General features: G+C 55.3%; 2 protein-coding genes across 4 annotated transcripts in view; both read right to left on the bottom strand.

Moving 5' to 3' along the window:
• LOC144946700 (cadherin-13-like) overlaps positions 1 to 3320 on the bottom strand; it is a 60739-nt gene extending 57419 nt beyond the window's left edge. Inside the window, exon 1 of the mRNA XM_078875799.1 lies at positions 3218 to 3320. Within this exon, the coding sequence (XP_078731925.1) occupies positions 3218 to 3229 (12 nt within the window). The 5' untranslated portion in view covers positions 3230 to 3320. The remainder of the gene's footprint in view (positions 1 to 3217) is intronic.
• A 7557-nt stretch (positions 3321 to 10877) lies between these two features.
• Positions 10878 to 25306, bottom strand: part of ATP9B (ATPase phospholipid transporting 9B) — a 120084-nt gene continuing 105655 nt past the window's right edge. For all 3 annotated transcript variants that reach the window (XM_078875795.1, XM_078875797.1, XM_078875798.1), the window contains one exon: positions 10878 to 22305. In XM_078875795.1, coding sequence (XP_078731921.1) covers positions 22169 to 22305 — 137 coding nt within the window. In that variant the 3' untranslated portion in view covers positions 10878 to 22168. The remainder of the gene's footprint in view (positions 22306 to 25306) is intronic.

Genomic DNA, 25306 nt, shown 5'->3' with positions numbered 1-25306 from the left:
CTCTCGCTGTGTCTCTCTCGCTATGTCTCTCTCGCTATGTCTCTCTCGCTGTGTCTCTCTCGCTATGTCTCTCTCGCTATGTCTCTCTCGCTGTGTCTCTCTCGCTGTGTCTCTCTCGCTGTGTCTCTCTCGCTGTGTCTCTCTCGCTGTGTCTCTCTCGCTATGTCTCTCTCGCTATGTCTCTCTCGCTATGTCTCTCTCGCTGTGTCTCTCTCGCTGTGTCTCTCTCGCTATGTCTCTCTCGCTGTGTCTCTCTCGCTATGTCTCTCTCGCTGTGTCTCTCTCGCTATGTCTCTCTCGCTATGTCTCTCTCTCGCTATGTCTCTCTCGCTATGTCTCTCTCGCTGTGTCTCTCTCGCTGTGTCTCTCTCGCTATGTCTCTCTCGCTATGTCTCTCTCTCGCTATGTCTCTCTCTCGCTATGTCTCTCTCGCTGTGTCTCTCTCGCTGTGTCTCTCTCGCTATGTCTCTCTCGCTATGTCTCTCTCGCTATGTCTCTCTCTCGCTATGTCTCTCTCGCTGTGTCTCTCTCGCTATGTCTCTCTCGCTATGTCTCTCTCGCTATGTCTCTCTCGCTGTGTCTCTCTCGCTGTGTCTCTCTCGCTATGTCTCTCTCGCTGTGTCTCTCTCGCTATGTCTCTCTCGCTGTGTCTCTCTCGCTATGTCTCTCTCGCTATGTCTCTCTCTCGCTATGTCTCTCTCGCTATGTCTCTCTCGCTGTGTCTCTCTCGCTGTGTCTCTCTCGCTATGTCTCTCTCGCTATGTCTCTCTCTCGCTATGTCTCTCTCTCGCTATGTCTCTCTCGCTGTGTCTCTCTCGCTGTGTCTCTCTCGCTATGTCTCTCTCGCTATGTCTCTCTCGCTATGTCTCTCTCTCGCTATGTCTCTCTCGCTGTGTCTCTCTCGCTATGTCTCTCTCGCTGTGTCTCTCTCGCTATGTCTCTCTCGCTATGTCTCTCTCGCTATGTCTCTCTCGCTGTGTCTCTCTCGCTATGTCTCTCTCGCTGTGTCTCTCTCGCTATGTCTCTCTCGCTGTGTCTCTCTCGCTATGTCTCTCTCGCTGTGTCTCTCTCGCTATGTCTCTCTCGCTGTGTCTCTCTCGCTGTCTCTCTCTCGCTGTGTCTCTCTCGCTGTGTCTCTCTCGCTATGTCTCTCTCGCTGTGTCTCTCTCTCGCTGTGTCTCTCTCGCTGTGTCTCTCTCGCTGTCTCTCTCTCGCTGTGTCTCTCTCGCTGTGTCTCTCTCGCTGTGTCTCTCTCGCTGTGTCTCTCTCGCTGTGTCTCTCTCGCTATGTCTCTCTCGCTGTGTCTCTCTCTCGCTGTGTCTCTCTCGCTGTGTCTCTCTCGCTGTCTCTCTCTCGCTGTGTCTCTCTCGCTGTGTCTCTCTCGCTGTGTCTCTCTCGCTGTGTCTCTCTCGCTATGCATCTTGCTATGTATCGCGTTGCATTGCACAGATCCATGCCAGGCATTGCGGTTCCAAAATAAATGAAGGCACATTGTAGGGGGTGGGCGGGAAATGCCGATACCCCCTTAGCGATGTGAATCCTATTGCCGTTCTTAACGGGGAGTGTGGGGACTTCCCGCCCACCTTGTAAGAGATCGTGTTGTTATTGACACGGCAAGGAATCGGACGCTGGTGAGAGTCGCTGTTATGTGTACAGCCAATGCATCGTGTGCTGCGATGTGCGGTGGTCAGGCGTGCACGCCGTGGTGTGGTGTGTGTGCACGCCGTGGTGTGTGCACGTTGTGGTGTGGTGTGTGTGCACGTTGTGGTGTGTGCACGTTGTGGTGTGTGCACGCCGTGGTGTGTGCACGTTGTGGTGTGGTGTGTGTGCACGTTGTGGTGTGTGCACGTTGTGGTGTGTGCACGCCGTGGTGTGTGCACGTTGTGGTGTGTGCACGCCGTGGTGTGGTGTGTGTGCACGCCGTGGTGTGTGCACGTTGTGGTGTGTGCACGCCGTGGTGTGTGCACGTTGTGGTGTGTGGGGTGTGCACGCCGTGGTGTGTGCACGCGTGAGGCGTGCACGTCGTGTGTGCTGTCGTGACGCATGTGTCTCCCATGTCAGCGTTGTGCGTGGACATTGCACGCATGACCACATTAACATGCATCGCAATGTTCATTGTGCACACGTTTGTGACCACCGCGTTGCATGTTACGCATTTTAAAACGACTTACGGTCATGGCAACTGCATATTGTATTTAATATATTTTACGCATTTTTGTAACGTTAAATTATTATCACGGAGATAATGCGTATCCTGTACAATGAGCGTGAAATGTATTGATCGCGATTGTGATATGAGGCGAGGATTAGTTTCAATAGATTGTAAGATATTATCTGTAAATCGCGTTGCGCAACGCACACGATGCAATGGCACAGCATCATTGTTGGTAGCATCATCATTTTCACCCTAATCGACATTAGCAACGGTATTAAATTGCATCGTAATAACAGTAATAATCAACGACATCGGCATCAGCTTGATCATGTACAGCAGCAGTATCATCATCATTGGCGTCGTAATAAATAAATTCATCAGCACCATGATCACATCATCATCATCAGCAGCTTGATCATGTACAGCAGCAGTATCATCATCATTGGCATCGTAATAAATACATTCATCAGCACCATGATCACATCATCATCATCAGCAGCACCATGATCATGTACAGCAGCAGTATCATCATCATTGGCGTCGTAATAAATAAATTCATCAGCACCATGATCACATCATCATCATCAGCAGCTTGATCATGTACAGCAGCAGTATCATCATCATTGGCATCGTAATAAATACATTCATCAGCACCATGATCACATCATCATCATCAGCAGCACCATGATCATGTACAGCAGCAGTATCATCATCATTGGCGTCGTAATAAATACATTCATCAGCACCATGATCACATCATCATCATCAGCAGCACCATGATCATGTACAGCAGCAGTATCATCATCATTGGCGTCGTAATAAATACATTCATCAGCACCATGATCACATCATCATCATCAGCAGCACCATGATCATGTACAGCAGCAGTATCATCATCATTGGCGTCGTAATAAATACATTCATCAGCACCATGATCACATCATCATCATCAGCAGCACCATGATCATGTACAGCAGCAGTATCATCATCATTGGCGTCGTAATAAATACATTCATCAGCACCATCATCATCAGCAGCGGCAGCACGGCGCGTGGTTGTTACCTGGCCGTGCATCTTGAGGCGGCGGCGGGGGGGGAGAGCCGTGACACCGCGGTCTCTCTCGGAGGCAGAATGACGGCGGGGCTCGCGCTGCGACTTAGAATAGAGGCGGGGGGAGGGGGCCGAGGGGAGGCGGGGGGAGGGGAGGGAGCAGGGAGGAGAGGGGAGGGTGCAGGGGGGAGGCAGCAGGGAGGAGCAGGGAGGAGGGCTGTCCGTGTTTGTGTCTCCGCATGCTGCTGCTGCTGCTGCATCTCTGCGTCATCACTGGCGGATTCCGCAGCAGAGCGGCATCGCAGACGGCGGCGGCCGAGGTGGCGGCCAGGGTGGCCAGGGCGGGGTGGCCAGGGCGGGGTGGCCAGGGCGGGGTGGCCAGGGCGGGGTGGGGTGGCCAGGGCGGGGTGGCCAGGGCGGGGTGGGGTGGCCAGGGCGGGTGTGGCCAGGGCGGGGTGGCCAGGGCGGGGTGGGGTGGCCAGGGCGGGGTGGCCAGGGCGGGGCGGGGTGGCCAGGGCGGGGTGGCCAGGGCGGGGCGGGGTGGCCAGGGCGGGGCGGGGTGGCCAGGGCGGGGTGGCCAGGGCGGGGCGGGGTGGCCAGGGCGGGGCGGGGTGGCCAGGGCGGGGTGGGGTGGCCAGGGCGGGGTGGCCAGGGCGGGGCGGGGTGGCCAGGGCGGGGTGGCCAGGGCGGGGTGGCCAGGGCGGGGCGGGGTGGCCAGGGCGGGGTGGGGTGGCCAGGGCGGGGTGGTCCGCGGGGTCGAGACCGGTGACGGAATCGCAGCCAAAGAAGTTGACTGCAGCAGAGGGAGGGAGAGGGGTTGGGGAGAGAGTACGACCGCCGCTGGGATGGAGGGGATTTGTTATCGGCTCGTGCGCAGGAATTTAAATGGGTTGTTCAAATCGCAGGATCGTGAGGGATGGCGACGTGGGAAGGCATTCAACCAGCAGTTGAGAGAACATGGATGATGACGATGCTGCTGCTGCAGCAGGATGCAGCATCCTACGAGCAGGTCCGAGACAATTAGACGGCTCAGAGCAGCAGCGCTCCCCGAGTGTGAAACTCTGCAGTCTGAGCCTCAGCAGGGTCGCCTTCATTCCCGTTCTCCATCAAGAGCGGGACTCGCAGAGTTCACTGTCGGCTCGGGGCCAGCGCCAGAGATGGGCCAACAAGTCGAGCGCAGGGGAGATCTCGCGCAGAGAGACAGAGAGAGACAGAGAGACAGAGATACAGAGACACAGAGAAACAGAGAGAGACAGAGAAACAGAGAGAGACAGAGACAGAGAGAGAGACAGAGAGACAGAGAGAGACAGACAGAGAGACAGAGAGACAGAGAGAGACAGAGAGAGACAGAGAGACAGCGATACAGAGACACAGATAAACAGAGAGAGACAGAGAAACAGAGAGAGACAGAGACAGAGAGAGAGAGACAGAGAGACAGAGAGAGACAGAGAGAGACGGAGACAGAGAAACAGAGAGAGACAGAGAGACAGAGAGAGACAGACAGAGAGACAGAGAGAGACAGAGAGAGACGGAGACAGAGAAACAGAGAGAGACAGAGAAACAGAGAGAGAGAGACAGAGACACAGAGACACAGAGACACAGAGACACAGAGAGACAGAGATTCAGAGACACAGAGAGACGGAGACAGAGAGACAGAGAGAGACAGAGAGACAGAAAGAGTGGTGGTGGTGTCGGTGGTGGTGGTGGTGTCGGTGGTGGGGTTGTGGTGATGCTAGTGGTGGTGGTGTCGGTGGTGGTGGTGGACAAGAGAGGACAGGAATCCAAGTCTCTGTCCAACAATTCGGGCAAAACATTCCTGCGGCGATAGCCCTCCCAGCCCCCCCACCCTCCCAGCCACTCCACCCTCCCAGCCCCTCCCCCTCACCCTCCCAGCCCCCCCACCCTCCCAGCCCCCCCACCCTCCCAGCCACTCCACCCTCCCAGCCCCTCCCCCTCACCCTCCCAGCCCCCCCACCCTCCCAGCCCCCCCACCCTCCCAGCCACTCCACCCTCCCAGCCCCCCCACCCTCCCAGCCACTCCACCCTCCCAGCCCCTCCCCCCCACCCACCCAGCCCCCCCTCTCCCAGCCCCCCCACCCTCCCAGCCCCCCCACCCTCCCAGCCCCCCACCCTCCCAGCCACTCCACCCTCCCAGCCCCTCCCTCCCACCCACCCAGCCCCTCCTCTCCTAGGGAGGAGCGTGGGGCTGGTGCGTGCCCCCCACCCACCACGCGGCCGCTCCAGTGGGGTGCGAGGGGGGTGTGAGGGTGGGGGGGGTGTGAGGGTGGGGGGTGTGAGGGTGGGGGGTGTGAGGGTGGGGGGGTGAGGGTGTGAGGGTGGGGGGTGTGAGGGTGGGGGGGTGAGGGTGGGGGGGGGGTGAGGGTGTGGGGGGTGAGGGTGGGGGGGGTGAGGTTGTGGGGTGTGAGGGTGGGGGGTGTGAGGGTGGGGGGTGCGAGGGTGGGGGGTGTGAGGGTGGGGGTGTGAGGGTGGGGGGGGTTAGGGTGGGGGGGGGGGTGAGGGTGGGGGGGTGAGGGTGGGGGGTGTGAGGGTGGGGGGGTGAGGGTGTGAGGGTGGGGGGTGTGAGGGTGGGGGGGTGAGGGTGGGGGGGGGTGAGGGTGTGGGGGGTGAGGGTGGGGGGGGTGAGGTTGTGGGGGGTGAGGGTGGGGGGTGTGAGGGTGGGGGGTGCGAGGGTGGGGGGTGCGAGGGTGGGGGTGTGAGGGTGGGGGGTGTGAGGGTGGGGGGGGGTGAGGGTGGGGGGGTGAGGGTGGGGGGTGTGAGGGTGGGGGGGGTGAGGGTGGGGGGGTGAGGGTGGGGGGTGTGAGGGTGTGAGGGTGGGGCCGGGGGGTGTGAAGGTTGGGGGGTGTGATGGTGGTGGTGTGGTGGCGATGCTAGTGGTGGTGATGGTGTGGTGGTGGCGATGCTAGTGGTGGTGTGGTGGTGATGGTGGTGGTGTGGTGGCGATGCTAGTGGTGGTGGTGGTGTGGTGGTACTGTGCTAGTGGTGGTGTGGTGGTGGTGTGGTGGCGATGCTAGTGGTGGTGGTGGTGTGGTGGCGATGCTAGTGGTGGTGGTGGTGTGGTGGTACTGTGCTAGTGGTGGTGTGGTGGTGGTGTGGTGGCGATGCTAGTGGTGGTGGTGGTGTGGTGGCGATGCTAGTGGTGGTGGTGGTGTGGTGGTACTGTGCTAGTGGTGGTGTGGTGGTGGTGTGGTGGCGATGCTAGTGGTGGTGGTGGTGTGGTGGCGATGCTAGTGGTGGTGGTGGTGGTGTGGTGGTACTGTGCTAGTGGTGGTGTGGTGGTGGTGTGGTGGCGATGCTAGTGGTGGTGGTGGTGTGGTGGCGATGCTAGTGGTGGTGGTGGTGGTGTGGTGGTACTGTGCTAGTGGTGGTGTGGTGGTGGTGTGGTGGCGATGCTAGTGGTGGTGGTGGTGTGGTGGCGATGCTAGTGGTGGTGGTGGTGGTGTGGTGGTACTGTGCTAGTGGTGGTGTGGTGGCGATGCTAGTGGTGGTGGTGGTGGTGTGGTGGTACTGTGCTAGTGGTGGTGTGGTGGTACTGTGCTAGTGGTGGTGGTGTGGTGGTACTGTGCTAGTGGTGGTGGTGTGGTGGTACTGTGCTAGTGGTGGTGTGGTGGTGGTGGTGGTGTGGTGGCGATGCTAGTGGTGGTGGTGGTGGTGTGGTGGTACTGTGCTAGTGGTGGTGTGGTGGCGATGCTAGTGGTGGTGGTGGTGTGGTGGTACTGTGCTAGTGGTGGTGTGGTGGTGATGGTGGTGGTGTGGTGGCGATGCTAGTGGTGGTGGTGGTGTGGTGGTACTGTGCTAGTGGTGGTGTGGTGGTGATGGTGGTGGTGTGGTGGCGATGCTAGTGGTGGTGGTGGTGTGGTGGTACTGTGCTAGTGGTGGTGGTGACGTGACGCGCGCATTGCTCCATGGACGTGACTCGTCACGGGCTGCTGCGCCCTGCCGCTCGCTCCCCTCCCCAGGGTCTCGCCCCGCCTGTCTTGGGCAGGCCACGCTGTCCCAGCACACACGCACTCCTCACACGTGTGTGTTGTATGTTGTGTGTGTGTTGTATGTTGTGTGTGTTGTATGTTGGACTTCTTTCGCACCGTACGTAGCCAAACGTGGTAATCGGATGCGCGCGGGAAGGACAACAAACTAAACGTTCTAAATGAATTCGTTTTCAATTTCGATGTGCAAGTGCATAGCTCCAGTGGCTTCCTAATATCGGAAGAGCGTTCCAGACGGCCGCAGAAGCGCGTCTGAAAGCGCGTGATACGCAGCGACCATCTTAGTTCGTGGCTGGATTAGCCAACAGCGTCTGCTGCGAGGATGACCGGAGTCTGCTGCGTGAGGGTCGATGCCCCTTGACGAGGTCAGAAAAGTGTCGTGGTTCATTTGTGGCAAGCACTCTGTGTGTAGTGAACGTGACGTTGCACAATGTAGAAGTCAATGCAGCTCGACGATTACCGGACGGACACGGTCGGATCGTGCAGTGTGCGTCACGACACGTGCTCATGTTGTTGCCAGACGACCCGTGGAGTCGTGATAATCGGGCCGTGCCGATACTCTGCTACACCCCGCCGTGTTGGCTGCGTCACGACTCAGGAGTGGCCGAATGTGTCCGAGAGCCCTGATATGCAAATTGCTCGACCTGACTAAATCTCTCTCCGTGGCAGTCAGAGCGATAGTTTTGTGGGCGGGTGTCTCTTGATTGAGGAGGAGCGGGGGGGGCTTTGTGTGACAGTGGCTGTAGGTGTGTGTGGGGTTAGATCAGCTCGTGAGCACGAGGGATTGGACTCATGGGCACGCCGCGCTGATTAATAAAACACCCCCCAACGGTGTGAGGCTGCTGCTAGAGACGTGAGGCACGAGATCACAAACGGGTTTAGATTCCTTACCCGTACCCGGCCGGGTACGGGTAGCCGGGTATCGGCTAGGGTACGGGTATCGGGTACCCGATTGCGACCTCTGCGTGAGGCTGCTAGAGACGTGAGGCTGCTGCTAGAGACGTGAGGCTGCTGCTAGAGACGTGAGGCTGCTGCTATAGACGTGAGGCTGCTGCTAGAGACGTGAGGCTGCTGCTAGAGACGTGAGACTGCTGCTAGAGACGTGAGGCTGCTGCTATAGACGTGAGGCTGCTGCTAGAGACGTGAGACTGCTGCTAGAGACGTGAGGCTGCTGCTAGAGACGTGAGGCTGCTGCTATAGACGTGAGGCTGCTGCTAGAGACGTGAGACAGCTGCTAGAGACGTGAGGCTGCTGCTAGAGACGTGAGGCTGCTGCTAGAGACGTGAGGCTGCTGCTAGAGACGTGAGGCTGCTGCTAGAGACGTGAGGCTGCTGCTAGAGACGTGAGGCTGCTGCTAGAGACGTGAGACTGCTGCTAGAGACGTGAGGCTGCTGCTAGAGACGTGAGGCTGCTGCTAGAGACGTGAGACTGCTGCTAGAGACGTGAGACTGCTGCTAGAGACGTGAGACTGCTGCTAGAGACGTGAGACTGCTGCTGGAGACGTGAGACTGCTGCTAGAGACGTGAGACTGCTGCTAGAGACGTGAGACTGCTGCTAGAGACGTGAGACTGCTGCTGGAGACGTGAGACTGCTGCTAGAGACGTGAGGCTGCTGCTAGAGACGTGAGACTGCTGCTAGAGACGTGAGGCTGCTGCTAGAGACGTGAGACTGCTGCTAGAGACGTGAGGCTGCTGCTAGAGACGTGAGGCTGCTGCTAGAGACGTGAGGCTGTGCTGTGAGGCTGCCGACCACGGGGAAACCCCTCCTCGTCCACGGCCAGGGAGCCAGCCGTGTCGGTGGGTCGGCACCGCAACCATCGCCTCGGAGCCTGCAGGTGATGACCACTTGCTGGCCGGTGGGCGCTACCGACTGGGGTTCTGCAGTGGACGACTGGGCCGTTCACCGGTGGGCCGTCTTTCCAACCATCGGGTGTTGGAGCCAGGGGTGGGCATCACGGGGAACCACCCCCGCTGCCGCCGTGAAGGGAACTCCTCGTGAGGACTGCGGGGGCGTCGACCGCTGGGACATGTGCGGGGAGGGCGGTGATCCTCTGAGGTGGTGCTTAGAACGTTTGGTTTGGTCCCTTCCAGAGCCTCCGCCGGGGTCGCTCGGCAGCTTTCTCCCACCAGCGTTCGTGGTGGAGATCTGTGCAGCCGTGGGTCGTCAGGTTGTTGTGTGACTGCGGTGTTTGTTGTGCTGTTGCGAGGGCAATTTGGGTTTGGTATAATTGCTCGATGTGTGCACTCTTCCGGAGAAGTTGCAGGCCTGTTACCATTTGACAATTGAAAATTATAATTTAAATTCTAAGTAAACACTATAAATCTGGAGTCTACCGGCAGTGGTCTTTGCTATATTTGGGGCGTCGTGTGAAACAGGGCCCCATCATAATCTAAACCACAGCGATGCTCGCTCGGGTTTCGGGTATAGACCGAAACCTTGTCAAGCATGTCCCAAAAGGACGGCACCATTGCGGGCACGTGGTGATCAAACGACGTACCCTGGTCGGGTGTGGTGCCGAGGCGCTTTCGATACGAGTAGAAAACTCAATCCTGGAGTCAGCGACCGCCAAAGCTGTTCCTTCCACAATTTGTTTCCTCATGAGCCCGAGTGCCAACCAGCAGGACCTCCCGTTTCTCCTGGATTCAGTCGCATTTCCTGTTGTGCAAAGCACGCGTGCACTGCCCGCGTGCAATCTTCGAGGTGACCGAGGCTCTCTGCGTGTAACTTGGACTTCACTGCAGTGTACAATTGTGTATTGTCAGCGCATTAATGGAATGGTCTCCTGCAATAAGATCGGAGAAGACGTATGTTGAAAATAGGAAGGGCCCGAGGTCGGAACCGGTGAGTACAAATGTGTATCTAATCCTACTTAAGGCGATGCTTTTTTGTAATGGTATATCCATGACCGCATTGCATTAAAGATTCGGCACGGTGATATATTGCGACATGCAAGGCATGATGGGAGAACCGATACGATGGTCAGTCGTGTCTTTTGCCATCTATTAAAACAGCTCTTGCATGCATTGCCACGTTATGTGGATCGTTACATCACAGGCACGTGAGATCATGAGATGTGACGTCTTGGGAAGGCCTTGAGCCAGAAGTGGACCATGGCTGACGATGACATTTTGTATCTGGATACTATAACGAGGAATGCCTCTAGCTACACTGCTGATGAGTGCCGAAACACATGTACCGCGTGTCTTAAATGTGGACTCGCAAGATGCGCACTCGGCGACAGGACAAGCTGAACTCGATGTCATCGCGTGCCTCTTCCTCCTCCTCCGCCACCGCCGCTAAGCGCTGGTGGACACGGTAAAGGCACTGGGTGGACAAGGTAAAGGCACCTGTCGGGCAAATGGACAATTATCGAGTCCAGCCGGCGACGGGCGCGCGGCCTCTTACACCGCCGCTGTCAATGACGGGGAACGCGCTGCAGCGCATTTAGCGCAGACGGCGAAGGGCGCATGGGGATTTGTAAGTGGCAGGAGGCAGCCGTTTCCACCGAGCTGCGGGAACAAAACTCGAGATCGCGCGCAGACGCGGCGGCCTCGCTTGACGAATTCCCCCCCTCCCCGCACCTCCGACGAGCACGGCTGGCTACGTACGGTGGGAGAGAAGTTTAACGCGCGCACATATTGCACAGAGACCACGTGACCACATCCATATTCTGGTCGTCTGTAACAAGCGGGGAAAATAAATAAGTTAACGGATAATTTATTTAGTTTCGCAGGGTACACACACAAATCAAAACCAAATTACGTTCTGCCACACGTTTAATGTATTACCCAAGTAAGTTTACAGCACGGAAACAATGCAATACATATTCGTTCAACGATGCAATGTCACAACTATCTATATTTACAAAACAAAAAACACTACGCACATTAACGATTCATCTGCATATACAAAACAAGGAATATACAGTGCCTGTACTACACACACACACAGCCACCTCCGCACAGCCAGAATGGAACACCCACACGAGTGTGGAAGTGCCACGCGTGGTTAGGTCCCACTTCACAGTAAAGGCGTAAATGATGAAGATGCCTGAACCATCCATGAGCCTCCCTTAATTAAACCAGATGAGACCTCCCCTGGGGTGCATCTACTTTTTACAAGATAACCCCTTGGTCGCAGCGGTTAAACACGGTCACGATTACAGTGGTGCGACTTTACGAGCTGTTCGCCTTTTTCATTTTGTTTTAACTTGCGGCTCGAGCCTTCACCGTCCACCGAAGGGCGTGCGCGCTTTTGGCAATCGGCAGCAGACATCAGCGGCAGCCCATTGGGAAAGCAAACAGCGAACTGGGTGGGCTGCTGGCGGAGCGAGGCAACAGCACCATCGACCACTCGGCAGCGCAGCCCATGCGCAGTAATCGTTGTGAAAGTGAACAATCTTTATGCCCAAAAGCCTCTTCCAAGAATCATTTGCAGTCAATTTCTATCCCGTTCTGAGTACTGTCTTTTCTTCATCGCGTGTGAGACAGAGAGACTCGAGTTGAATCTCGCTGGGATAATCACCTGGTTAAATAAAGCGTCCACTTCCTGAAGTTTCAAAGTCATCACAGAACGAAATCAATAGGTGCAGATTCCAACATCTCAAATCGTCTCCGAAGCCATCAGTAAATTAAGCGGTGTGCGCTGAGAGAAATAATGAAAGCCGAAGATGAATATCTGACGAGTGCTGCAAGCACATAAAGAATGGCATTTGGTTCAACGGCGGAGTGTATTTACGACTTTCCGTGTTACGAGATGGCATTGAAACAGCTGCTCCTGTTTCAATTCCATCACACAGAGTTACACACGCAGCATCACGCACACACAGCGTCGCACGCACACACACAGCGTCACACACACACACACAGAGCGCGCGTATTCTGATCGTGGAATCCAACACAGAGCCACTGCATTCATAATCACACAGCCAGGAGTGGAACATTCAAAGCATCCCGTAATTATCACTAAAATAATTTCTGGGGGTCTCAAGGAAAGGATGGGAAGGGGAACGACGTCCCCATCACCCCCCCCAACACCACCCGTGATCACGCTTCATCCCCCACACCACCAGCGGCACTCCCCGGCCGTGTCCATCGCTCGAGCGCTGTGTGTGGCGAACTTTAACATCGACTAACCGAGGGCATCGCGGGCAAGCAGCGCCACCTCCCTCTTGCGACGCGCGCGCGTCCCTGTTTCACTGCGGCAGCGGCGACGACCAAGTGTCGCCTCGTTCCCATCAGCTGGATTTTGAGTCGCACTTCCTACACATCGTCCCGAAGGCGTCTGACGTAGTCACAAGCGCGGAACGTCGCACACAATTTGCTCACGTTGGTTTCCAACTCGCCGGCGAGCTCAAACAATAATTGGCGCTCGTACGCCGCGTGAACATTTATCCGTATCGGCTGGTGGAGGGTTCTTCACGACGCAAATTTGGTACGACCGTTGCAGCGGCCCAACACACGAAAATTTTTTTATGAACCTTGATATCATCGGCTGCGAGAAACCCCACGTGTTGAGCGCCATTTCCACCATTCTGCCGTAACTTCGGCATTTCTGTTTTGTGCAACACAAAATCCGCTTAATTCTCTCGCCGTGTCCGCGCTGATGGCTCACGTCCTTGACATCTGTCAGAGTGAGTGCAGTGATGGTAGCGGCGACTCGCGATTGTGGTGGGAAGCATTTGCGAATCTGCGGTGAGCCGAACAAATCTACTTAAAAAAACGTGTCCCACTTCCTCTGTGTGTGTGTGAACGTCCAGTGTAATGATCAGGTTAAGCTTTTTATAGGTTGGTGCTGAAGGCAGATTTATGGAATACAACCTGAATTGCAGGTGGTTGGTCAGCATCAATAAGGAAGCCTTCGTGCCAAGCCAATGATATACATTCGGCATTTTATCAACAACTCGATACCATGCAGTAATATTAAATCGCACTTTTACAGCAATTCCTGGCCTTGACTACACACCGAGCGCGGAGGTTTAAATAGTGACTCCTCTCATTGTGAAGAATACAACATCTCAGCGTCCACGGTGCGCGTAGAGAATTGACATCGGAGCTCCGTGCTCTGTCACGCGACCGACATCCCCCCCTGCCGCTTCGAGACCTCCACTGGCACGAGAAGCCGGGCACGGCGCCGCCTCCCAGTAGCGTGACGAGCTGTGGGGACACCAGGGTGCGCCTTGCCCTCCTCCCCATCCACAGATGCGAGTTGGACCCTCCCTGACAGCCACCGTGAGATATGTTCTCAACAACAGTGTCAATTAAAGAACGGAGAACTGATGTCATGATTTGACTCGGCAAGAGGAGTCGCGGTATAGATTAGCCGGAGTGCAAACCACGCGAGACAATCACAAATATTGGGGGCCCCACCTGCAGCTGATGATGTTGTCAATACGCCACTGGTAATGGCGTTACTACACCACTGATAATTTAGTTACTACACCACTGGTAATGTAGTTTACTACGCCGCTGATAATGTCGTTACTACACCACTGATAATGTAATTACTACACCACTGATAATGTAGTTACTACACCACTCATAATGTAGTTACTACACCACTGATAATGTAGTTACTACACCACTGATAATGTAGTTACTACACCACTTATAAAGTCACACTACGCCATTGGTACCACTTCACGGGGCCCGCGATGCCAGCATCTTCATTGAGACTGCGAGAAATCCGTTGAGCTATGAAGCTCTTCCCCCCCCACAGCTGTCCAGTGGTTGCGGGTCGCTGTGAGCGTTCGTCTGCGGGAGTGGGCGAGTGAGGGTTGGAATGCTCCATACTTGGCGTACGTTTGAGTTGGGATGCCACGGGGGTTACATAAGCGACACCCCCCCCCCCCTTGTCTAATTTAAAGCAGCCGATGGGCACTGCGCGATTATACCACCGCCGTCTCGAGCACACAACATTTACAGGAAACAAGGGCACGGTTGGCAACTGCTCACACGAATCGCTGTAGAGCCGTCAGAATGGAGCCATCGGCCTCGGGTGCTGACTGCCATAGTGGCCAGTCAGTACTGTTGTTCGCCAGACACCCACGTGCACACGCACACGTGAAGCAACGACAAACTTATTTCGCCAGACGCCGTCGCGGGTTGATGTGGCGAGCACGACGCACGCCCAACGGCACCCGGCGTCTCGACGCCACAGCGCGGACGCTGCCGCCCACACGTGCAGGCTGACAATGCGGCCGGGCAGTGGACAGGCAGCGTCCCGAGGCGAGCTGCAGACGCACTGGCGTTGTTCGTGGACAAGAACGAGACCGGTGGTCGGGGAATTAGGTGCAGCAGCAGCAGCAGCTATTTGACGCCAGTGGCTAGGAGATGTTAACTACCTCGCCTGTCCTACAGGAGGTCGTGGGCTCGATCCCGACTGTGACGACGCCTGCTGGATATTTGGAGTTGGCGTCTCACTCTCCCCCGCGGATTTTTCTCCGGGTCCTCCGGTTTTTCCCCTCCACATGTTCCAGTTCATGAGGCTGTGTTGTGTATCAAACACAGATACACATACATAATACCGCATTCTCTGCATCATAGGATGCCGATTTATTTCCTACCTGTATTTTAAGTAACTATTTAGGGGTGCATCTGATACTGTGGTAGCAGTGTGCACGTTTAGAGTCTTTGGATACTGCTATAAATGTCCACGCGATAAGCCACTTCTCGTTGGGCTGTCATTTGTGGCCAGGTCGCTTCTGAAAAACGGCGACATAGCTCAGTGGGCCTGACTCAGTAAATAATAGTTTAGTTTGCAGTACAGCGGCCTCCGACACCGACTCTCCAGGAGTTCACAACAGCTCCCTCGCAGCCTCGCAACACCAACGTCGCACGCGCCACCCACCGCTCCATGGCATCCCATTGTGACGTCACCGATTTCTCCCTCACTCCAACACAATCCATTGTGACGATACCCATTTCTCCCTCACTCCAACACAACCCATTGTGACGTCACCCATTTCTCCCTCACTCCAACACAACCCATTGTGACGTCACCCATTTCTCCCTCACTCCAACACAACCCATTGTGACGTCACCCATTTCTCCCTCACTCCAACACAACCCATTGTGACGTCACCGATTTCTCCCTCACTCCAACACAACCCATTGTGACGTCACCGATTTCTCCCTCACTCCAACACAACCCATTGTGACGTCACCCATTTCTCCCTCACTCCAACACAACCCATTGTGACGTCACCGATTTCTCCCTCACTCCAACACAACCCATTGTGACGTCACCCATTTCTCCCTCACTCCAACACAACCCATTGTGACGTCACCGATTTCTCCCTCACTCCAAAACAACCCATTGTGACGTCACCGATTTCTCCCTCACTCCAACACAACCCATTGTGACGTAACCCATTTCTCCCTCACTCCAAAACAACCCATTGTGACGTCACCGATTTCTCCCTCACTCCAACACAACCCATTGTGACGTCACCCATTTCTCCCTCACTCCAACACAACCCATTGTGACGTCACCGATTTCTCCCTCACTCCAACACAACCCATTGTGACGTCACCGATTTCTCCCTCACTCCAAAACAACCCATTGTGACGATACCGATTTCTCCCTCACTCCAACACAACCCATTGTGACGTCACCGATTTCTCCCTCACTCCAACACAACCCATTGTGACGTCACCGATTTCTCCCTCACTCCAACACAACCCATTGTGACGTCACCGATTTCTCCCTCACTCCAACACAACCCATTGTGACGTCACCGATTTCTCCCTCACTCCAAAACAACCCATTGTGACGTCACCGATTTCTCCCTCACTCCAACACAACCCATTGTGACGTCACCGATTTCTCCCTCACTCCAACACAACCCATTGTGACGTCACCGATTTCTCCCTCACTCCAACACAACCCATTGTGACGTCACCGATTTCTCCCTCACTCCAAAACAACCCATTGTGACGATACCGATTTCTCCCTCATCCCATTACGATGTGAGGGGGGGGGCATATTCCCCTTCTCAAGTTTACCAGCGTTCCAAATTAACCAGACACCAAGATCCCCCGTGTAGCCTTAACAAACTGTTGGGGCACCAGGTACTCACTTTAGACGGAGTCGACCTAGGCGAGGCCCATATGACCGATTCAGATAATCGCCACTGGCGATGGCCGTGAGCGGGAATCGAACCCGGGTCGCCGGGTGGGTTCGTAGAACAGCGCACGAATTGCTACACCAACTTAGCAACAACAACCGCCATTTGCCACTAAGTGGCGGTGACGTCACCACGACGCCTGTGCCAGGCTAGGTGCACCACGTGAAGTGTTGAACGCCCGCTGGCAGGAGGTCTCGGGGCAGACCCAGCAGGTGCCACAGGTCGACTGAGACGACACACACGCAGCTGCATTTTCTGAATAATTGCAGCACGTGAACGAGCTCCTTAAACAATCAAAGCCGCAGACCCACTACGTGATCACTGGCATGGCACACTTGAGTGATACTGCAAACACAGACGCCTTGTAGAGGGGGCCTGCTGCGCGGCTAATATCTTGTAAACACGAACTCTGAGTTGGACGCGCGACTACAACTCTCTCTCTCTCTCTCGATGCGTCACAAACACCTGGTTGGAAACAAGAAGAGAGGCTCCCCTGCGTCTGGCAGCGCTAAGCGCGTCTTCGTGTCGTGGGCAGGCCGGGCCCCCGCTTCTTTTGACTTCCTTCACTTAAGAGCCGTGGCGCCATCGATGTCCAGTGATCGCGACGGAGGAGGCCTGTCGCATGGACGGGTCTGCACGACAGGACCGGGCAGACGCGTCCATCCATAGCGGGGGGGGGGGGGGGGGCACCTCGAGCTGGCCGTGGTGCGACGTTGCGTGGATGTCGTCGGAAGAAAATGGAAATCGTCGATGTTGTTGTTTTGTCTTTGACAAGCTCGCGCAGTCATTCACGCCCCTTGATTTGATCGATTTACTGAGTTGTCAACGAAATAGACGTACGACGCGTCCGACTCGCGCGCTTTAGACTCGTGAGGCCTGCTTTAGTTTATGTTTCCCCCGCAAGGCTCTTCTAGGTCTCGATGTGGGCCCCACGGCTCGCTCAGCCGCAATCCTCCACACAACGGGCTGCCGATTCGCAACGCCGCCACTGCCGCTGCTGCTGCCCCCGGCCAACCCGCTCCGCTGTGCAGCAGCACCGTGAAGCGAGAGATGCATTTGACACACAACACGCGCTCGTTGATGGGCACAGGCCCGCCAGAGTACAACAACGCCCTCGCTTTTAAGGCTTCCTCCTCGTGGCTTTGCACGCAACCTCTGACCATCGCCAACTCCCACCCACGACGCCCTCACCCCTCCCCCCCCGAGGCGTCGTCTCCCGAGCTCAGCGCATCCCAGCCGCCACTGCTTTCCCCAGGCCCCCCTCGACCGTGTTCAAGCAGCGGCTAGACACAAATAAATCGCCACCACTCCACCAAATTGACAATCGTAGACGTCCACTCGCGCCGCGTGGGGAGCAGCCGTTTGGTTTGCGACCGAAACGAGTGGTGGGAATTCCACGCGACTATGGCGGGGACTTGCCTCTCTCTCTCTCTGCACGGGAACCTCGACCGATGTGCTTTATGACTTCTGACGGTGTCACGAGGTGGAGAGAGAGGGCGGGGGGCTCGCTTTGCCCTGCAGGGGTCAATGACCGCGGGACCACCAGGACACACGGGCGCACACTGCGGCTTGTCAATATATTCACATCCGGTGTGGCAGATCGCATTCCGTTCAGCCGCCACTGCCACACACCCACACACATCGATGCACCTGTTCATGTAGTCACTGCACGTAGCTTGACGGGTTCAAGACGCTGGCTTACGATTTCACTCGCTAAAACCATGACGCCACCATCTGCACAGGCTGCGGTTGTACACGTTTTGCTCAACTGCTGTATGGAAGGCAAGCGTGCATCTGGCATCAAATGTAGCCCATGTGTATCCAGGTCTTCTTAGGGGCTTTATGAATTGCTTGACAAACCAGAGCTGTTCACTGGCCTCAGTCGTTTTCATCTCCAGTGCATGAATTCTGTTGCCTGGACTGACAGTAAAGCATGGCATTGAGGCCCACACGCGGGCCGATGGGCCGGTACACACAGAGCCAGGGTTCAATTCCAGTAGCAGTCTTCTGTCAACCGGATGGTTAAAAACCAAACGTGAAGATTATTCGTAATGTGTAAAGTACATCACGCGCTTACTTCATGTGCAGGTGGAAGGAGCAATTATTATGCTCATATTTCTCAAACTAAACCACACTTCTGCTGCTACCCTTCACTCAAAACAGGCATACAAAAGTAGTTTCTGCACATCGGCGAATCGGGATAAATATCAGTAGCAATGATGTCCCTCGGTTTTCCGAGGTCTCCCTTGCGATCACTGCGATAGCCTTTGAGCCATGCGATGGCCCACTCGCAGAGCGATTTCACAGCCTCTTTCGACACCACCGCAAAGCAGCCTTTGATAATCACCACCCCTATAATTTACTGGACGGCTTCTGAAAGTCAAACCGCCGGCTCGGTGGAAGAACGCACGAAGCACACGCTCTACTAGAATGGGGGTTTCCAACCCATTTGGGATGATGAGTCTGAATCGTGTCTATCAATCATACGGGCTGCCACGTACAAAGCTAACCCACGTTATGGGAATGAATGGGCAATTGATGCGGTCTAATGCGCAGCAGAGGGATCACAATGCAGCTGTGGCCGCCTCTCACCCAGATCCGAGTGGAGCATGGGTAACGCAGTCCCACAAAGAGCCCTCTATGGGTTCTTGGCCAAGGAGGATCTCATAAGAGAACCGAGGCAGCATCACTGAGATCAAGACGTCATCGTCACGGGCAAAGCCGTTGGTGCCTCCACCACCAACGCACCACACCAACACTTATTTTCCTTTGCCCGATCCCGCAGCTGCTGCACAGAAGACACACGGACTCAGAGATCTGCTCTGACAGTCTCCCACCATCTGGCCTAAGGTCTTCCCCTTGGTCGCCGGACTCGTGGAGACCACTCCGATGCCTGTCTTGGGGATCGACCCTCCTCCATCCTGCGCGTGCGTCCCACTTCACAGAGTTAAAATCTAGGCAACTACACAAGCTAAACTCAGGTGAGAGGCGAGTTCAATGGACTCTAGCAGTTGGTCTGTGGATTCACCTTCCTGGGTCAATCAGTGCGTGAGGATCCACCAACTGAATGTCGAGAAAAATGTTCTGGGCTCATGAAACGAATTGATTGTACAATGTAAACTATAACTGATAACAATATAACGTTATTTAAGTCAAGGAACTCTGTGTAATCACCACGGCTGACATGGCCGCACTCAAAGAGTGCGGGCGGCGGGCTTGGGACGTGCCGTTGTATTCGTGCCACTACCGCGCCATTTCACCGATAAACGTCGGCACTGTTCCTCCCCCTCAAGTGTCGTCCGCTCAAAACGACCGCCCCATTACGCCGCGCGTCGCAGGAAATAATGCAAAAAAATCCACGCACGAGTAGATTCCACACCAGAGAGATACTGTAGCTGGACAGCCATGGGGCTGCAAAGGGCGGCTGACAATGTGACGGGCCGGTGCACGACTGGCGACGCTGACGAGTCAGCCGGTGGCTGGTTTGGTGCGGGGGCGGCCGGGAAGCCACAGAGCTTGGCCATGTCGATAGGCGGGCAACCCGGACGAGATCACCGACAAATACCAAACTCGCCCGTCACAGACACGTGGGTCTGACCAAAACGGTGCTGCACAACGTCTGCACGTCTCGTGTTTTTTTCTGTGGGAGCGACATGAAGCGCTGCAAAGATGCAGAGTCGCTATTCGCGTGAAGGGTTACAGCGCTCACCCACCCATTAGAAAATGGCACATGGCTAGCAGCCAACTTCCGTGATGCTGGCATGAGCATGGCTGAACCAAATATAAAAAAACTCGAATGTGAAACAACTGATTATTTTCTTAACGTAAAACAGCAATGTGATGTAAAAAAACAACCCATCTAAACGAAGAGAGACTTATTTAGTGAATTCCTGTAGATTTGAGGAGATAATCACTCCCATTACATCTCAGAAATCCGATCCGGTCGAGCGCAGAGATCATGATCGCAGGGAGATAAATTCCAATCCTGGTTGAGAAGCCTTCAAAGGTCGGTAAAACGAGCAGCCTGTGAAGGCCCCCCACTGCGCAGTGAGGCTGCACCACACCGAGGGACCTGTGGGCTGTGTTAGGGAGAGACGGGGTCCTGCCATAGAAACAGGGAAATCACAACAACAGCTCAGGACCAACGATGGAGATGAGCGCTCCCAAAAAGATTCCTTTTTTACGTGCTGCATCCACTACCTCCATGTAAAGAAAACGGAAACTTCATTGCTCAACGACCTCCTGGGGAGAGGGAGACGCTCACTCTGATTGGCCGAGAGGTGCCCTGATGAATCCACTCGTGTGGAGTGAGGGAGCACCTCTGGACCACGTGACGGCGGGTACACACACACCCACAGACGCCATGCACACGCACGGAGCCAGGTGCGTGTGACACGCCAACCCACGAACACAGTGCAGAACAGAATTTGTGAGTTAAAAGGTTCCAGCAACGGAGGGCACTCCTTGTTTCCACGACACGCCCCGTGCCAGGCCCTGCCCGAGCCGGTCGTGTGCCACGGATCCGTGGCGTTGAGCGTATACACGGTGCCGAAGGCGACGCGCGTCGTGGCAGTGCCAGGCCACAGTTGTGACGCCACTGAGTCACCGCGAGGTCAACAGCCTAACCGCGTGAAGCCAGCCTTTCGTGGAATTAGAGAAACAAATTAAGGGCCCTATTTTCTATCAAATAATGCACGGGATATTGATTTTATTTCAAACTATGCCCCAATCTCACCTACAATTGCATTAAATGTTTCAGATTTTAGAGTTTAGAAACTACCATGACCTCCACCAAACCGACTCCCCCCGCCACCCCCACCCTCGCTGAGATCCCTCTCGCGTTCCCGGAGCCAATCACTCGCCACCACTCGAGAGCTCAAAAAAACCGGGGATAAATCACGAGTAGAAGAACCTCTCGCAATACTCGAAGAGCCGAGAAATACACTGGAGTGCATCGCCTCGCATGGTGCATCATCATCATCATTATTATCACGACACAACTGACAAATGTTCCCAGGACAGGAGCTCCTGGGGAAACCAGGACAGGTGGCAAACCCGACCACTTGGCCGAGGGGTGCAGCAGGGAGAGGCGGTGGGGGCTGCGCCCTGGCTGCGGTGGAGTTAGACCCCCGCGCGCAGCCTGACCTGCGACCCCATGGGTTCCCTTGGCCTCCCAGGCAGCTGCGCTCGCTACGGCTAATGACTCGGCGCGGTGCGGTCACGGCTCCGCTTCACCGGTGGTGCGCCGACACCTCGCCGACTGCTTCGAGCACTTCGGTATCCTCAAGAGAGAGTGGTGGAAACTTAATTAATTGGATAATGGTTACCGTGAGGGTCATGGCTATAGCTGGGTGTTTATTCGGGCTATGATGGGCGCTCAGGTCTGAGTTAGAGTTGGGGTTGTGGCTAAATCTCTCGTTACGACCCGAGCCAGGGCTTGTGCTTCGTACGGGGCGGCGTGAGGACTACGTGCTCAAGACCAGACCTCGGGCAATATTTCCTGCTAAGGCTGGGCTATCTGGACTCAGGCTACAGTTACGCATAGGGCGAGGAGTAATTTCGATGGCTAAAAGTGCTTTGGGCGTTAGGATCAGGGTTAAGTTTGGGGTTGAAGATCAGAGGCCTCTGGCGTGTTTCTATTCCTAGCCCCCCCCCCCAGCCCCTCGACAGCAGGGGTGCCTTGCGTGGGCTGCCGAGGCGGGGGGGTCCCCCCCCCCCACGCGACGGTCGCTGGGTCTGAGCCCGTCGCAGCTGGAACCTTCCCCCGCGGCGCTCGGTCTCCAAACTCCTGCGGGCAGCCAGACGCAGGCTCGGAGCGTGGCGGGTGCCCTCTTAGTTGGTGAGCTTGGAGTAGCTGGGCGGGGAGAACTTGCGGCGGATGTACTTGAGAATGTAGAGCGGCAGGCAGCTGACGAGGGTGATCACCGTCACCTTCCACAGGAACGTCAGCGTCGTGATGAACGTCGTGTCTGCACGCACGCACGGGCGAGCACGGCCCGGACACACAGAGAGAGGCAAGGATGTCCCACCACGCATGCCCACACACCTTCGTCTACCTCGTGCCGATGTTGACCGTCGCCGACGCCTCGTTTTCAAGTCGAGACAACCCACGGAAGGCCCAGGTCGGAGTGGTACACCAACCGCCACTTGGCGTACGTGAATAATAACAACAAGAATCGAGTTGGATCGCTGGCATCGCAGCGTCGTCTGCTCTAACCACTACGTTACCGCTACCCGCCGCAAGCGCACGCGGCGCCCATGGATAAACACAACTCGTGGTTGAGACAGAAACCGACCCCTCTTGACTGAAAGCAGTAAATTGCTTTTGGTGGAACACAAACACCGCGGCGCTTAGCAAGCCAACGGCATCCCCGGTGGGTCGACAATGTTCCCTCTGTGCCTCGACACCGAGTGTGCGGTCAAGGGAACTCTGACAGGTGGCCACTGCGCGGATTGCAAAACTGAACAATGGCACGCACGTCGCATCCGCCACACGAAGGCATTCTCGTTTATTATCACGGTCGTGTAATCTACTCTCATCCGACACGGCGACGTTCTATGAAAAACAAAAGCGCGTAGATAAGATGAACGTAGATTCACCAAGGGAAATAAAACGTGAATTATCGAAGTCTCTGTGTGTCGTGATTTGCGCGCTTTGGCTGCTGCTGCAATTACATTAAAACCACGCTGAAGCGCACAATAACGCCCTTCAATTCGTTATGAATTATTTTCAAAGTCGCAAACATTTTCATTATCCTAAAAAGAAGTCAACCAGCACATGCTCGGTAACACTGATCTGAATGAACACTGAAAGCCGTGTAACAATGGCGATTACCGAGAGCTGATTTCCATTCAGTCATCAGATTACTTGGAGTTTGCATGTTCTCCCCGTGGTTACGTGGATATTGTTTTTCATCCGGGTCCTTCCGGTTGTTCCCTCCACATTTGGAAACAACGTGCGTATAGAGTAGTTGGCTGCTATAAATTTCAACTTGATGGTAAGCCACTTCGTTGAGCTATCATTTGTGATCAGTTTGCCTCTGAAAAAGAGCTATATAGTTCAGTGGGCTTTACCTGGTTAACCAATAAAATAGTTTTTAGTTTGTGCGACATGTCTCAGACCGGGTTCGTGAATACAAGGCAGATCTGAAACAAGGTAGGACCAATACCTCAGCCGTGGCTGATCATTGTTTTAACGCGGTGGGCTCACACGAAATTGATTTTGCCAAGACGAAGGTACTCTGCAAACCCACTGGCTATCAGCAAAGATTCGTTCATGCAGCCATTTAGATATATAGACACAGACACAATTTCAACCGAGAAGATGGGTACAACCTGAGCAATCATTGGAAGGACGTTATCAACCAGTTTAGGTCATAACTGGCTGTGATGTGAGCAGTTATTTTCGACTCTCTGAGTTACATTCACTCACACAGCCTCCGTTAGCTGTGTTAGTGAATGGCGGCTTGCCATCCTTTTCCACCTCCATGTGGCGATGGCTCTTTCCGAGCTCTCTCCGAGCTTACAGTTACAAGGAAATTTCTTAAATTGACACGCTAACCTCTCACAATACAATGGCCACTCCCACAGCTTCGTTTGCCAAGATTTCTCCGATCTTACATTTCCATGCAAATTTCATCTCTAGCCCTGCCCACTGACCCTGGGGCGACACCCATCTCAAACCTTGACAACGCCCTGCCTTAGCAGCGCTTCCGCCATATTTTTCGCCCGATGACGTTTGTTTGTATTGCGATCAAAGCTTCGTTATATTGTTATTATTTTTCTATCTACATGGATTTACCGAAAGAACCAAAGAATATTTTAGTTTTACAGTTTACAAGTAATTGGCAATTATGTAAGATTATGTGCAATGTGCCACAAGTAATCAGTAATCGAATTACTAATGCGATTATATGCGATCTGTTACACGTCATCCGCTTACTCATTACTTGTAACATGTTACTTGTGACGTGTTACAAGTAATCAGATTAGTAGTACCCTGTTACTGCGAGCTGCTGTGTGCGTGCTGTGTGCGTGCTGTGTGCTGTGTGCGTGCTGTGCGTGCTGTGTGCATGCTGTGTGCGTGCTGTGTGCGTGCTGTGTGCGTGCTGTGTGCGTGCTGTGTGCGTGGTGTGTGCTGTGTGCGTGCTGTGTGCGTGCTGTGTGCGTACTGTGTGCGTGCTGTGTGCGTGCTGTGTGTGTGGTGTGTGCTGTGTGCGTGCTGTGTGCGTGCTGTGTGCGTGCTGTGTGCGTGCTGTGTGCGTGCTGTGTGCGTACTGTGTGCGTGCTGTGTGCGTACTGTGTGCGTGCTGTGTGCGTGCTGTGTGCGTGCTGTGTGTGTGGTGTGTGCTGTGTGCGTGCTGTGCGTGCTGTGTGCGTGCTGTGTGCGTACTGTGTGCGTGCTGTGTGCGTGCTGTGTGCGTACTGTGTGCGTGCTGTGTGCGTGCTGTGTGCGTGCTGTGCGCGTGCTGTGCGCGTGCTGTGTGCGTGCTGTGTGCATGCTGTGCGTGTGGTGTGTGCTGTGCGTGTGCTGTGCGTGTGCTGTGTGCGTGCTGTGCGTGCTGTGCGCGTGCTGTGCGCGTGCTGTGTGCGTGCTGTGCGTGTGGTGTGCGTGCTGTGTGCGTGCTGTGTGCGTGCTGTGCGCGTGGTGTGCGTGCTGTGCGCATGGTGTGTGCGTGCTGTGTGTGTGGTGTGTGCTGTGTGTGTGGTGTGTGCTGTGTGTGTGCTGTGTGCGTGCTGTGCGCGTGCTGTGCGTGTGGTGTGCGTGCTGTGCGCGCGCTGTGTGCGTGCTGTGTGCGTGCGTGTGCTGTGCGCGTGCTGTGCGTGTGCTGTGTGTGTGCTGTGCGCATGGTGTGTGCTGTGCGTGTGCTGTGTGCGTGCTGTGTGCGTGTGCTGTGTGCGTGCTGTGTGCGTGCTGTGCGCGTGCTGTGCGCGTGCTGTGCGTGTGCTGTGCGCATGGTGTGTGCTGTG

Source organism: Lampetra fluviatilis, chromosome 42, assembly GCF_964198595.1.
Source record: "Lampetra fluviatilis chromosome 42, kcLamFluv1.1, whole genome shotgun sequence".
Classification (NCBI taxonomy): Eukaryota; Metazoa; Chordata; class Hyperoartia; order Petromyzontiformes; family Petromyzontidae; genus Lampetra; species Lampetra fluviatilis.
Note: the sequence above shows the minus strand (reverse complement) of the source record. Positions and strands in the feature narration are given on the sequence as shown.